The sequence below is a fragment of the Coenobita brevimanus genome, chromosome 38 (genome assembly GCF_032717465.1).
Source record: "Coenobita brevimanus isolate Jiangsu-jjx chromosome 38, ASM3271746v2, whole genome shotgun sequence".
NCBI classification, from domain to species: Eukaryota; Metazoa; Arthropoda; class Malacostraca; order Decapoda; family Coenobitidae; genus Coenobita; species Coenobita brevimanus.
In genome coordinates this window covers 10,025,897-10,040,987 of record NC_136991.1, presented here as the reverse complement: position 1 = coordinate 10,040,987, position 15,091 = coordinate 10,025,897, and the positions used below count along the sequence as shown (strand labels likewise).

The 15,091-nt window shown below is 43.5% G+C and overlaps 1 protein-coding gene across 1 annotated transcript; it reads left to right on the top strand.

Annotated features, from left to right (window-relative positions):
- Positions 1-11,581: 11,581 nt before the first annotated feature.
- On the top strand, positions 11,582-13,237 carry LOC145396503 (uncharacterized). Its single transcript, XM_080269872.1, has 2 exons — positions 11,582-12,158; positions 12,741-13,237. Exons 1-2 carry the CDS (start codon positions 11,582-11,584, stop codon positions 13,235-13,237), a joined length of 1,074 nt encoding a protein of 357 aa, XP_080125998.1.
- The last annotated feature ends 1,854 nt before the right edge of the window (positions 13,238-15,091 follow it).

The following is a 15,091-nucleotide window of genomic DNA, read 5'->3' as shown; positions in this document are numbered from 1 at the left end:
CACACGGTAAGGAGGCAGTTTCATTGGCTTTGCGTCTCCAACATCGACATCATGCATCAAAACAGTGGTTCTTCCTGGAGTGGCACGGAACACTTGCGGGTACTCCTGCAGTAATGCCGAAAACTCCTGCCTTTCCTCGGGAGGTAGGTGAGAAAGCTTAGTCTGGAGATCATTCATGATATCAGGATTCTTCCCCAAACTATCACTCAGGCTCATACCGCATGGGAGAGCTTCACTTGCAGACTTGGGTGGAACAGCTACAGTGCAGACTAGATTTTTTTCGTCCCGCCTGTGATATAACTTTATCATGTTGATGTGACAAAGTTGCTTGTTCTTTCTACGATCCGGTGTGGCGATGACATAGTTGACATCACTGAGTTTCTTCTCCACGAAATAAGGACCACTAAACTTGGCTTGAAGAGGTTGCCCATGAACTGGTAGCAAAATCAAAACCTGATCTCCTGGCTGAAAGTGGCGTAACCTGGACATCTTATCATACCAAGTCTTCATCTTCTCCTGAGCAGCTCCTAAATTCTCTCTCGCCAGCTGTAAAGCAGTGGACAGCCGTTCTTTGAACTTCATCACATACTCCAGCAGGTTGACGTCATCTTCCTCCGACAGCCAGCATTCCTTGAGTAACTTAAGGGGTCCTCTTACTTCATGGCCAAACAGTAGTTCAAAAGGTGAGAAGCCCAGTGATTCATTTGGAGATTCTCTTGCAGCAAACACAACGAATGGAAGACCTTTATCCCAGTCTTTCTGATGTTCCAAACAGTATTTCTTGAGCATCGACTTGAGTGTTTGATGATATCTCTCCAACGCTCCTTGGGTCTGGGGATGGTAAGCTGAAGACGTGATCTGGGTGATGCCCAACTCTTTCAGAGACTGCTTGAAAACATTTGACATGAAATTACTTCCTCGGTCTGACTGTACCTCCTTGGGCAGACCAAACTTTGTGAAGAACCCTAGCATTTCCTTAACCACGTTCTTTGCTGAGATATTTCTAAGTAGAATGGCTTCAGGATAACAAGAAGCCATATCAATCAGGGTCAGCACATAAGAAAATCCTGAAGAAGTCTTAGGAAGAGGGCCCACAATATCCACCAACACACAGGTGAAAGGCGCCTCAAAAGGAGGAATGGGAACTAGAGGTGCAACCTTTTCGGTCTGATTACATTTCCCCACAACTTGACAGGTGTGACAAGACTTACAATACCAGGAAACATCCCTGAAGATACCTGGCCAGTAGAAGTGTTTCAAGATGCGTGCCACAGTCTTCCTCACTCCAAGGTGTCCTGCCAAACTGGAATCATGAGCCACTCTTATGATATCCTGCCTACAAACACGAGGGATGACAACTTGATGTACAACCTCCCATTCACAGTCGGCTGATGCTGTTGGGGGTCTCCACTTCCTCATAAGTACTCCTGACTTTATATAATAACAAGTAGAAGCACCGGCTGACTCTTCTTCACTGTAAGCAGAGTTAGCTAGACCTTTCAACTCAGGGTCAGCAACCTGCAACTCAACCAACTCTTGACGAGACAAATTATCAACACTACGGGGTACTGCCTCATCTGGTGAGTGGTCCAAATTAGCAAGAAAAGTGTCAGCTAGGATAACATCATCATCATCATTATCCTCTAAATCACCAGTAACTTTAGACTTAGCCCTAGTGACAGCACATGCAGGGAACACATCAGGGACATCACAATCCTGGGTCGCAGCCACTGGCTCACTAGACAACTGAGGAGCTGGACACACATGACTTCCACCAATATCATTTCCAAGTAAGAAAGTTACACCTGACATTGGGAGTGTCTCAACCAACCCAACCATAACGGAACCATTAGCAAAACCAGACTCTAAATTCACTCTGCACAGAGGGACAGAGAAGTAATTATTCCCTACACCTTGTAAGATTACAGTTTCATCAAAGGAATTAACATTAGAGCCTAGAACACTGGTCAGCATAAGGGATTGGCAAGCACCTGTATCACGATATATTTTAACTGATTTCCTGTCATTACTGTCCAGAGGACTGACAAAACCATCAGACAGGAAATTAGCACATGAACTCTTGAGAGTGTCACCCACGTTACTACTCAAAAGAGGAGCTCCATCATGAGAATTTAAGTTACCCCTCAAAGCAGGTTCAGTTAACTCAGTTAAAGAATTCTGGGAACTCTCAAGGGTGGACACTAGACCAATTGACTGAATATTTAAAGACTCCTTTTTGTTCACATCACGCTGTCTCCTGAAACATTTCTCCGTAGTATGACCAAGCTTACTACAATAAGAACATTTAATTTTCTGAAATCTAGAGGTGGAGCTGGTATTTACTTCCTGAGAAACATCATCTTTATTCTCCTTCCTGTTACCTGTACTCTGAGTAGAGGCAACGTACTTACTCTCAGCTTTCCCTTTTTCTTTAGAATATCTCTTGTGAGTGAGGACATATTCATCAGCTAAAACTGCAGCATCAGACAAATTATCTATTCTTTTCTCATCAAGATATAGGCTTACATCTTTACTAATACACCTTTTGAAGTCCTCCAGCAAAATCATCTGCTTAAATTTGTCAAAATCAGAATCCACATTCTTAGAATTTAACCACTGCTCTAACAGATCTTCTTTGATTTTTGCATACTCAACATGGGATTGCTTATCTTGCTTGTAAGTTGTCCTAAATTTTACTCTATAAGCTTCAGGAACAAGCTCATAGGCCTTAAGAATCAAGCTCTTAACTACATCATAATTATCAGATTGATCCTGAGGCAAAGATGCATAAGTTACTTGAGCTTTACCGGTGAGAACAGTTTGAAGGAGTACTGGCCAATATCTTTTGGGCCAATTAAAACCTGTAGCTACCCTCTCAAACAACTGAAAATACTTTGTTAAATCAGATTCATAAAAAGGAGGGACAAGTTTAACATTTTTAGCCACATCAAAATCATCAGAGCTAGATGATCCAGTTCCACCTTGTTTCATGCGATACTCATGGTCTGCCTGAATCCTGGCAAGCTCAACTTGTGCGTGTATCTGTGCCTCCTGAGTACGAGCCTCCGCCTCCTTGGCACGAGACTCCTGCAGGGCTAGCTGTAACTTAGCTAATTCAATCTGCGTTTGCTCATTTGGAGGAGTTACATTAAACAAGCTTTCATTAATCATGTCAACAATTTGATCTTTAGAATGATGAGAGCGAACAGCAATTCCCAATTGTTGGGCAACAAGCTTAAGTTCATTCTTTGTTCTGTTTTCTACATCCAACACTGTTTGCACATTTGACAAAAAATCTTTGGCTTCATCAAGTGTAGTAATAGTAGACATCATGAATAAATCACAGTCATAAAATATCGAGCAATATCCTTATGATAATATCCTGAATATCCTGATAAGAGGTCGCCAAATTTATGTTACGGAACAGAGAAAGATAATGTACACTTTAAGTGAGAATACTAAAAATCACTACTGTCCCGTAAAGTTCCAGGTTCAAAACAAAGAGTTAGCTAAAATTACAAGTTAAAGTTTAATGCTCAAACTAACAACAAAACATTCAGGACTCATAAGGATAATGTAATGGCAAAAAAAAACAGGTTAAATATATGAGTAACTGCAATAGCCTCCATTAACACGAAATTAGCATGAGTAAATTTATCTAAGTCAGCCCTGATAAAATGAAAATACACTGGGTAATGCTCAGTTAATGCAAGATAAATTATTACAGATACAAACTATTATTAATGATGGCTGACAATAAGAACCTTACTTGAATTACAAAAACTTCACTAGGCCTACAAATTATAGGCTACTTATGCTATACAGTACAAGAACAAAATGCAATAACACTTATACTCAAATTACACAGCTGCTAGATGGTTGGAGACTTCCTGAGCACTCAATAATAACTGTACAGGGGAGGACAGAGATGTGAACAAAATGAGGAGCAGATCTAAGTGGCAATGATGCAGAGACTGAGCTCATTATATAGGGGCCGGCAGAGCTTGATACAACTTGTAAGAAGGACGTGCAAATGAAGCCATAGGGGACAAAGAGCTGACAATCATGCTCTGAACAACAGAAAGGACGACTTACTCTACTATAACGGTAGAAGGGGGGGACTGAGGCAGAACACGCTCGTGATCAAACATGCAGCATACTGTACGTTAAAATTACACAAAGGATGATATATATATATATATATATATATATATATATATATATATATATATATATATATATATATATATATATAACCTCATCATGAGCCGTTCAAGTATCCATGGCAGGACCGGCCTATCCCGACTGAAGTAGGGACGATACGGCCTATGTATCTCTAACAAGTGGCTTAGTCTGTCTGGTAGAGATTATATGTAGGTTGAGAAGTGCTTCTAAGTGTGACTATAGTGTTGTAGTGGCTTTGGATGTGTGTGTAGTCTGTGAACCAAGTGTAATCGGCCCGTACAAGCCGACTGGGTGCAGACACACTTTACGGTATGGGACACTGGTTCAACCACAGCACCCCTGGTGTCCACCAAAGCAGTACATGGTCAGGAGAACACTTGCAAGGTTTATTACCCTGGTGGGGCGTGAACCCTCGCTCTCCAGTGTACGAAAACGCACGCTTTACCACTGAGGCTCCATATATATACATATATATATATATATATATATATATATATATATATATATATATATATATATATATATATATATATATATAATGGGGTGTATGAAAGCCAATGTTGCTTAGAGACAAAGCAGGGATCCTCTCTTTGGCTCAGTGGTAACGTGCTCATGTATGAAGCGTGGGGGCCTTAGTTCAAATCCTGGCCAGACCACTGTGATTAATTTGTTAAGTTCCAGTTTGGTACTTTACATTGATTGGTTGGCAGCGGTGTGGGATGTGAGGCGAGGCTCAGAGGGCAATGACGTGTTGTTGGTTAGCTGGCAGGGTCCTAGTCCATATCCTGGGGTTGAACTGTCCTTGAGTGATTCGAGGGCTCCCCCCAGTGGTGGCCTCTAGTGTGTTACGTTACCATGTATGTTCTAAACTGACCAAATTAATCACCAGGGGGAGAAAAGAGTTATGTAATGGGGTGTATAAAAGCTCGCATTGCTTAGAAGCAAAGTGGGGATCCTCTCTTTGGCTTAGTTGTAACGTGCGTGCGTATGAACCATGAGGGCCTGAGTTCAAATCCCGGCCAGACCACTGTGATTAAGTTGTTAAGTTTCAGTTTGGTCCTTTATATATATATATATATATATATATATATATATATCATGTACATTTATTTTACATGTCACAATTTTGTTACTTCAGTGTTATTATGTTCCTACAATTATGTTATTATATTCAATTTTACAATAGTATAACTAATACCATGTACCTACAAGTAGGTAAATAGCAATGCAATATATTTCTATATACTGTGTAGATTGTAATACAAAGTTAGGTCTTGGGTACGACAGTTTGGCACGACTGAGCGATATATATGCATTAATGTCATAACACACTATGTAGTAGTTGTAGGCATGTAATAGTTATATGCATTATTATATCATAGCACAATATGTAATGTCTTCTGTTCAGGTGGAGATGTACATATCCTCTGGCCAAATGCAAACACATAATGTATGGCAAATACAAGCCAGACAATCAAGAATCTCATTATTTTTTAAACACGTGAAGTAACTGAAGAAAGCCAGTTAGCTCACGTGCCGGAAAAGTACCAGACACTATACACACACACATACGAACACGCACGTCATCCAGCTAGTAATATATACCGAGAAATAAGAGGTGAGAGTCAGAGGGGCAGAGAGAACCAGAGACAACAAACAGGGATTGGGGAGATGAGAGAAGGTAGCTTAGGAAATAGGGTAGAGCGGGAGGTTCGCCGTTTCACTGACAATATGTGGCTCATGTCACTCTGTCCATCACATAACCTTGTCACAGTGAAAGCTCCTTTACCCATACCGTGCTGGAAAAAAAAAAAAAAATGATGCCCCTCAGTGGCAGCTGATTTTGGATTTTCTTTTTTCTGGCTAAATGGGCTTAGTACATCAATATAAGATCCCCAGCACTAATAATAGTAATCACTGTAGACAGATAATTGGTTGAATCGAGGCAGAATTGGTGCCACTCTACCTCTGAAATCTTCGAGATAACTAAGAGAGCAGAGTGGCTGTGAGCTTGTGAACCAGTTTTGGATATTTTTTCCTGGCTAAATGGGCTTAATACATCAATATAAGATCAGTGGCACTAATGGTAGTAATCACTAAAGCCAGAAAGTTGACTGAATCGAGTCAGGTTGGTGCCACTCTACCTCTGAAATCTTTGAAGTTACTGAGAGCAGAGAATCTGTGGGCTTGTGAACCGATTTTGGATTTATTGGGGGTTAATGGGGTTAACCCTGGATAGGCATAGGTCTTTTTTAGTAACACCACAGGCGTACCTGGGTATTATTCACCTGGCACTGGGAGAAAATAAAAAAAAATGTTCTAATCAATATTTATTCATGAAAATCGGTATAAGTGTGGAATAACCTCTTTTGTTCACACTGATATAAGGATTAAAGAATACTTAATGACAGGTAGCAGTGTAAAAAAAAAAAATCCTGAGATCTTTTTTGAACAAAAAACAACCAAGTTAGAGAGTTGATAGTTATATACAGTATATACAAGAGTAGTTTTTTTTTTTATCCTTATTTTATGCTCCTTGCCTGCATCCTCAAAACTTCTCAAACACAGGCTACTAGCTCCTCTTTTATCAGAAAACCATGAGTGAAAAATACTACTCACACAATAGGCATAGTCGGGTGAAAATCACCTGACCACTGTAAACAATATATGAAGACCGACATGTAGAGCATCACCCATCCACCTAACATCGAGTCTCAACACACAATGCAGCTACTGAGAGAGAGAATGTTCTGGAGATAAAGGAACCACGTGTATAATACAGTGTTGCAATATCACCAGGTGAATTTCTCCCATGTAATGCCTGTCCAGGGTTAATGCATCAATATAAGATCCCTGACACTAATGTATATAAACACCAAAGCCAGAATAGGTTGAATCAAGTCAGGTTGGTGCCACTTGACCTCTGAAATCTTCAAGGTTACAGATAGAGCAGAGTGGCTGAGCCTGCTAAGACTCACTCGCCTCCCCTGATCCTAAATCAGTGTTGTAAATGTAGCGGAGAAGTGTCTGAAGTTAGCAAGATGCGATATTACCTTCCATTTCACTCCGGTTGCTTGCAATAACTTCTCAGTGCTATAGGACGTAGATCTACGTCGCCAGCATTTTTTAAAGGGACGTAGATCTATGTGGCTAGCATGGTACGGGTTAATCCCAGAGTCTCAATACCCCACCTTAGCTTCCAATACAAGATAGACGGAGGGATAAGAGAGACAGAGAAATACCTGCCTCACGATAAAACCCACAACGAGCTATCCAGTACCTCACAACTTTATATTGGTAGCATCCCACACTACTGGTGAGAAAGGTGTCTCGCCACCCTACAACTACTATCCCAACTCTTATCTACGACTATTATCTACATTTTGCAGCAGCAGAAATCTACAATACTGTGTGATACCGACTTCAGTGCCAATGATTCTCTACAATACTCACTTATTACCTAGCTACCTGCTTACCTACCAATCTACCCTATTAACAATAATTGTTGAAAATTCATGGTTTTCTGGTCCAGTATTATGCAAGAAGTCACTTAACAATAGCATGGGAAAACGATCAGGAATGATTTGTTGGTTTCATATGCAATAATCAATGACTGCCCACATTTCACAGTTTTGTTTAGGTACAATGGAAAGTGGTGCATTCGATGGAGACACTGAAAAATCAGTGATACCCAAACTTAGCATTTCATCTACATATTGTTTAGCTAATGCAAGCTGTGAGTGTGGAACTCTATATGCTGGCACGTTGATAGATTATGTGTCAGTTTTGCGTGAATTTTTTGCTGTATTAAATTCGTACAACCTAATTTTTCACCAGATAATGCGACTGTCTGTCGATGTTTTTGTAGCATATTCAGTACGAAATTCTCTACATTTAAATATTCTGAGTGAATCAAATGTTCCTCTCTGTCTACACTCTTTGTCGATTTACTTTGATGTTCTGGCTACTTTTACTTCACGTATAGGACCTAGACCAGTCTCTAAATTACATATACTAGTTCCTTTATTGATCTGATCATTCCATTCATCAGGTTAAATAGGAAAACACTCGTTTCCTCTTTTTCATTTATCCATCACAGAGCATTCTCTATTGACAGACCCTACACTCTGCAGGTTTCTTCTAATACAATAATATTGCAGTTCTTCAGTTTATTCTTTATTGTGACTTTATAAATGATCTTGCTAAGGTTATGTCAGCCGATGAAAGATGGATGAGTGGTTCTTTGACCTTGGGCTTTGGATGGGAGATGTAACCTTGGGTGGGAGAATCTGGGTTCATTGAGAAAGAGTGGGTCAGATAGGTCATTTCCTTAGAGAGAGTGTAGGTCATACTGTTTGTTGCTTCTTTTGTATTAGATTGTTCTTGTTACTTTGGATTTTCTGCAGTTGTTGAGTGTAGTATCTCTATGAATTCATCATAAGATTTATATCGTCAAAATGTGGCATCAGTAAAATATTTTCTTCTCTCATCGTACACTGGCCGAGAAGCATATTTGCTTTAATTGATAAATTATCTACTATGGAGAATAGTACTGATTGTTTTCGTAGTCTGTAAATTTGATGTCTAAGTTATACCTCTAACTGGTATTTCTTTACCATCTACAGTGTATAACTCTTAAGTTTGGTTACTCCATAAATGTTACCTTTCTCCTGTTTCTAAAAAAATGTTCTAATTCATCTTGCGTTTCTAGACTGACTGGTGAGTCTGAATCAGAAAATAATGAAATCTTTTTAGCTTCACAAAAGCAGAAATCAAAACGTTTTTATTTCCATCCATGATTGCTATCGTTTCTCTTGGTTTGTATGATTGTTTACTTTGTTTTATGTGTTGCTGTCTTTTGTAGTGAGGTAGTCTTCCCCCAGATTGTAGGCAGTTACTAATTTTTCCATCATTTTACAATCTGAGGTTCAGTGACCAACAGTTGTGATTCCTACAGTAGGGTTCAAACCCTTTTGATTTGTCCGTCTTTTTAAATTTTGATATAACAATCAGGTCTTGTAAGGCTTGGATTTGCACAACAGAAACACAGTCTATCTCTCGAATTTGACCTAGAGGTGGTTTAACATATTTTCGTCTTTCTATGGCATGATGCCTACTGGGCCTTCGCTCGAATTTCTGAGCCTGCCTGTTGCTCGGTGTGCGTGTGCGAGACCTTGAGTTCTGCTGACAGTCTGTGTCTTTACTCTGAATGAGACTTTCCTTGGTCTTTACTTGGACTAGATGTATTTATGGCTGAAAAAAAAAAAAGGTCCTTTTTTTTTCCTTTTTGTCTGTTATGTTTCTCTTAATGAAATGATGTTCATATTCGTCTAACACTGTCTGAATATCTACTCTGTTCTTATCATTACCTGAAAATTTTGTGAGACTTTTCTCATGATAAACATACACTGGTACCGAATTTATGGAGTGTTGTTTTGAGGAACGTAATGCACAGCAACTTGCTTTATTAGTGTTGCTATCATCTGTTGGTCCATCCATTTTTATTGGAATTTCCTTGCAATTGTAATATGAAAGTTATTCGCATGTTTCCTGACCTGAGTTCTCTCTTGTTTAGGTTGTCTGATTTTCCTTCATTATAATAAGCATGTAAGAAAGTTCTAAAATTCTCACAGTCTATTTCTGACAACTCTGACCACTCATCATTATTCACTTTTGAGTAATTTTCACCTGTATTTTGTTGTTCTATTTCTACTTCTGGAGGGTTATTTGCTCTCTGGTTTTGGTGTTCTGCTTTTATTTGTATTTCTACTTGTGTAGGATTATTTGTTTCTTTGCAGTGGTTTTCTACTAATACTTGTACAGGGATATTAGATAATGCTAAAGCGGGTTCTTTTGGCACTAAGCATGGCGGTTTTTTAAACGTAATGACATTGCTCACTAGATAGCATTGATTAATAATCACATTTTAGAGTTCTCTTGATTGCTCACAATACTAAAATGTAAAATATAAACACATGCTATATATCAGTGTAAAGTGTATATTGTCTTTTAGTATAGCTGTGTAGGGGAAAATACTCAGATATGAAATATAAATGATAGGTAAATACTGGGTGTTTCGAAAGTCCCTCATTATTTTATAAAATTTATCAAAAATTCAGTTACAAGAGGAACTAAATGACAATTTGGTTGCTGAGTCTACAATTCACGAAAATTTTGGTGGGATCAAACTTGGCTTCATAAGCCTACTAGAAAGTCACTGGTACACCTCAGCGTGGGCACCGCCTTTTTTTAAAGAAGCGAGCCATCATTTAACACACTCTTGGCTGACGTTGGACAGCATTTTGGGAATAACAGAAGCACACGTATTCCTGATCTGTTCTTCTAGTGTGGGGAGGTTTCGCGGCTTGGTGGCATACACTTTGCTCTGAATGTAGCCCCACAAAAAGAAGTTACATAGTGTAAGATCCGGCAAGCGAGCAGACCATTCAATGGGACCACGGCGACCAATCCACCGATCTGGGAACTGCTTATTCAGAAATGAGCGAACCTCACGTGAGTAATGAGCAGGGACACCGTCTTGCTGGAAAATGACTTCTTGCATGTCGGCTACAGCTCACAGCTGTGGGATGCAGAACTCCTGAAGCATACAAAGGTAATTATCTCCATTGATGTTCAAGGAATTTCCATCTTTATCCTGGAAGAAGAACGGATCAATCAGCCCAGCTGAGGAAATGGAACACCAGCAATTCATTTTGGTATGTCCCTTTCATATTCACGGTTTTCACAGGATTGTGAGTTCCCCAGATGAGGGTGTTGTGCTGATTGATGCCACCAGAAAGGTGGAAGAGAGCTTCGTCACTGAACCACATGTGCTCCAGGATTGATGGGTCTCTTTTGTAGTGATGCAGCAGTGTCTCACACATCACCCGTCAATCGTAGTCTCAAGGTTCCAGCTTCCGAACCACCTGGATCTTCTACGGATACAGCTTGAGCTCATGCCACAAAATCCGTTGGATAGATGTCATGCTGATGTTCAGTTCCGCAGATGCTTGCTGAATGGACTTTCCTTGACTCTGAGCAAAAGCCTCATGGACAGTTTCGACATTCTTCTCACTCTGTCCATTTTGAGGTCTTCCTGATCGGGGTTTGTCGTTAACGGATCCGGTCTCCTTAAATTTTTGGTGGGTGGCGATAATGGTGTTCTTATCTAGTGCATAATGCTGTCCATAGACTGCCCGGAATCGTCGCTACACTTCAACCACAGATTGAAAAATCTTCTCCCTCCCTGTTACCACCACCACCATAACAATTCCCCCCCAACATGAAGCATGGCTGCCATTGAACAGGCCTACGGGAACATCTGACCTATTCTCTCCCAACTTACCACCCGGAACACTCTCGGCCTATCTCCTGTCCCCCACCTTCCTTTCCCCACATGGTGCAGCAGTCTGAGTTGCAAACATCTCCATGTTCCCCCTCACGCTACCAAAGGGGCTCGTGGTGGGAGAAATGGAGAAGCAGAGCCTTGCCCTCCATCCCCGACCACCTCTCCCCTCACCAATTGGACACCCTTCACCATCTTCTCCTGGACTTTCAGGACCTCTTTGCATCAGGCCCCTCAGATATTGGCCACATCACCTACCTGGCGCATGAAATTCACACTACAGGACCACCAATCCACCAACCATCCGGGCGGAAGAACCCGAAACAACAAGCAGAGGAAGACCAGCAGGTCCAGGAAATGCTCGATGCCGGTGTGGTTTCACCCTCGACCAGCCTGTGGTCCTCCCACGTTGTCCTTGTCAAGAAAAAGGACGGCACCATGCGTTTCTGCGTGGATTACCTCCACCTCAACGACGTAACTTTCAAGGATGTCACCCCTCTCCCCAGGATTGACGACTCCCTCAACACCCTATACAGCACCTCCTGGTTTTCTACCTTAGTTCTCCAGTTGGGGTATTGGCAGGTCCCCGTGCAACCCGAGGATAGAGGAAGGACTGCCTTCTCCACCAGTAATGGGAAACATTATGAGTTCAACGTCCTGCCATTCGGCCCTTGCAACGCCCCTGCCACCTTCTCTTGGCTGATGAAGTCTGTCCTTAGCAGCCTTACCTGGGAAATCTGTCTGGCATACCTGGATGATGTCATTGTTTTCAGTAAAACATGGGATGATCACCTCCAATGCCTCAGGAAAGTCTTCCAACGGATTCGCCAAGCCAGCCTCAAGCTCCAGCCCCCCAAGTGTTTCCTGACCACTAGAACTGTCTCTTTTCTGGGACATGTCATCTCTGGAGACGGAATAGCCCCCGACCCAGATAAACCGTGCGCCATCACAGATATTCCCCTACCACGAGACGTCCATGAGGTCCGAGCATTTCTGGGCCTTAGCTCCTACTACTGACAATTTGTAAAGGAGTTCGCTAACATCGCCAAGCCCCTCCACGACCTGACTTGGAAGGGAAAACCCTTTACCTGGACTGATGAGAGACGGACTGCTTTTCAGGAGCTCAATAACAAACTCATCACTGCCCCAATTGTCGCCTCCCCCAACTACTCCCTACCCTTTCAGTTATACACTGACATTCCCCTTGTAGCAATAGCCACTGTCCTCGCCCAAGTTCAGGAGGGACGAGAACACATCATTGGCTCCGCCAGCCGCACTCTTAATCAGGCCAAATGGAATTATGCTGCAACTAAGTGGGAGTGCCTAGACGTCATATGGGCCCTCGAACACTTCTGGGCTTACCTATCGGGGACGCAGGTGACAATCATCACAGACCACCAGTCACTCCAATGGCTCCGGCAGTCAGATATGCACAATGCACAGCTGATCAGATGGCGAGAGACCCTGGAAGAATTCAATTACGAAATATCCGCGCCGGCAAACTCCACACCAACGCCGACAGCCTCTCCTAGTTCCCCATCCACGCAATACAACAAGAAGCAGAGCTCTTTCAACGATGGCATGGCAAGGATCAACTCCCTTACATCCCTCCCCACCTATTCAACAAACTCCATCGTTATGGCGACCATCTATTCACCCCATCAGGACACACCATCCTCGCCCCCGACACTGTCCTGTACACCATGAGACACCTCCACTCGGATAACGGGATCCACCTGGGTATGAAAAAACTCCTCCAGGTATTCAATGACACATACTGGACCCCAAGCCCCTCCAGCCTTGCCAAGAAGATTATCCAGTCCTGCAGAGCCTGTGCACTAGGCAAGGACACCACCCACACTGCCAGTCCTTCAGGACACATTACTGCCCACAAACCCTGGTAGTTGCTCTCTGTAGACGTCGTAGGGCCCTTACCACCCAAGTTAGGCTACCGGTACATCATTACCTTCATAGACACATACTCCAAATTTATCATCGCATGTCCTGCCAAAGAACACCATGCTGTCGCTGTAGCCAATGCCCTGGTCCATCATGTCTTCCCCTACTTTGGAATTCCCCAATCCCTGCATTCCAACAATGCCCCAGAATTCACCGGCCATATATGGCAAGAACTATCAAAATTATTTGGGTACAACATCTCCCACTCTTCCCCCTACTGGCCACAGGGAAACGCCGTCTGAGAACACAGCTACCGAACCCTCATGAACCAAGTCTACACCCAGATCGAGGAAACCAAAAATGAGGATTGGCCCACATGCGTTAAAATTGTTCAGTGGGGAATGAACTCCTGCCCTTGGGAGGATGGTATATCCCCCCAGGAACGTGTGTTCGGAGAGGTGCCCTTGCTCCTACCCCTACGCCAACACCTGCAGCCGCCCTCCACGTCCCCCACATCCGATACTCTCCACCACCTCAAGAGGAAACTCCACCACTTGAAGAACAACCTTGACCTCCAACCTGATACCGCCCACAGCCTCTACAAGCCGGGCGACTCTGTGATGATACCAAACTCCCCATTCCACATAAACTCTCCCCCCATTTCACAGGCCCGTACACCATCACCCACGTCCCTAACCCTACCAAGTCACCGTGGATTACAACGAGACTCCTCGCACCTACAGGAACCGCCACGTGCGCCCCTTCCGGCCCACCACTTCCCCTGCCCCTGCCCTGCATTTCCCTGGCCCTGCCCCACCCCCAGCCGCCATCCCCGACACTCCTTCTGATTCCTACAATCACATCTCGCCCTTGGCCTCCCTCCCTTCCTCCCCCTCTCCCTCACTCTCAACTTCCCCACCGGTCAGGCTGCATATCACCTCCCCTACCACCTCACCGACGTCGCAAATTACCAACCCATCACTCACCCCTCTGCCACCACCCCCCTCACCTCCCACACCCAACGTCACCACCAACCACCCAGCCACCACCTCCTGGAACCAAGACTCCCTCACACGCCCATATGCCACCCTCCCCTCCTTCGGCCACCAAACCATCCACGCCCACCAACCCCACCCACAGCCACCCACCACGAACACCTCCATGGCAGCCCTCCCACTCAGACCCCACACCACCCACACCCAGAGTACCACGTGATCTCATGCCCACCTCACCACCCACGCCCACCCTGAAAACCACCATCACTCGCTCTGGCCGCCTTTCATTCCCTCCTGCAAGATACACCACCACCACCCCCTCCCCCACCCCACTCACTTCACCTCCACCCACTGACCAAACCTACCCCTCCATTCACACTTCCAACACAACCGTTCTCACACTCATGCTACATCAAGCCCAAATCTCACCCACCCCTATCCCAAGGGAATACAACGGCACTTTACCCCGGCATAAAACCACTGCCGCCTCCTCATTGTCCTGCATTCAACTCGATCCCCTGCAGGAACACATGCCTCCCACCATGAGAATCCAACGTGCCACCTGGGCACCAACCCTCAGCAGCAAGCACTGCGTCCGTCGACCTGATGGACTTGTTTATCTCCTGATCTCCCCAACCTCCTTGTGACTCCTATACCTGATTTCTGG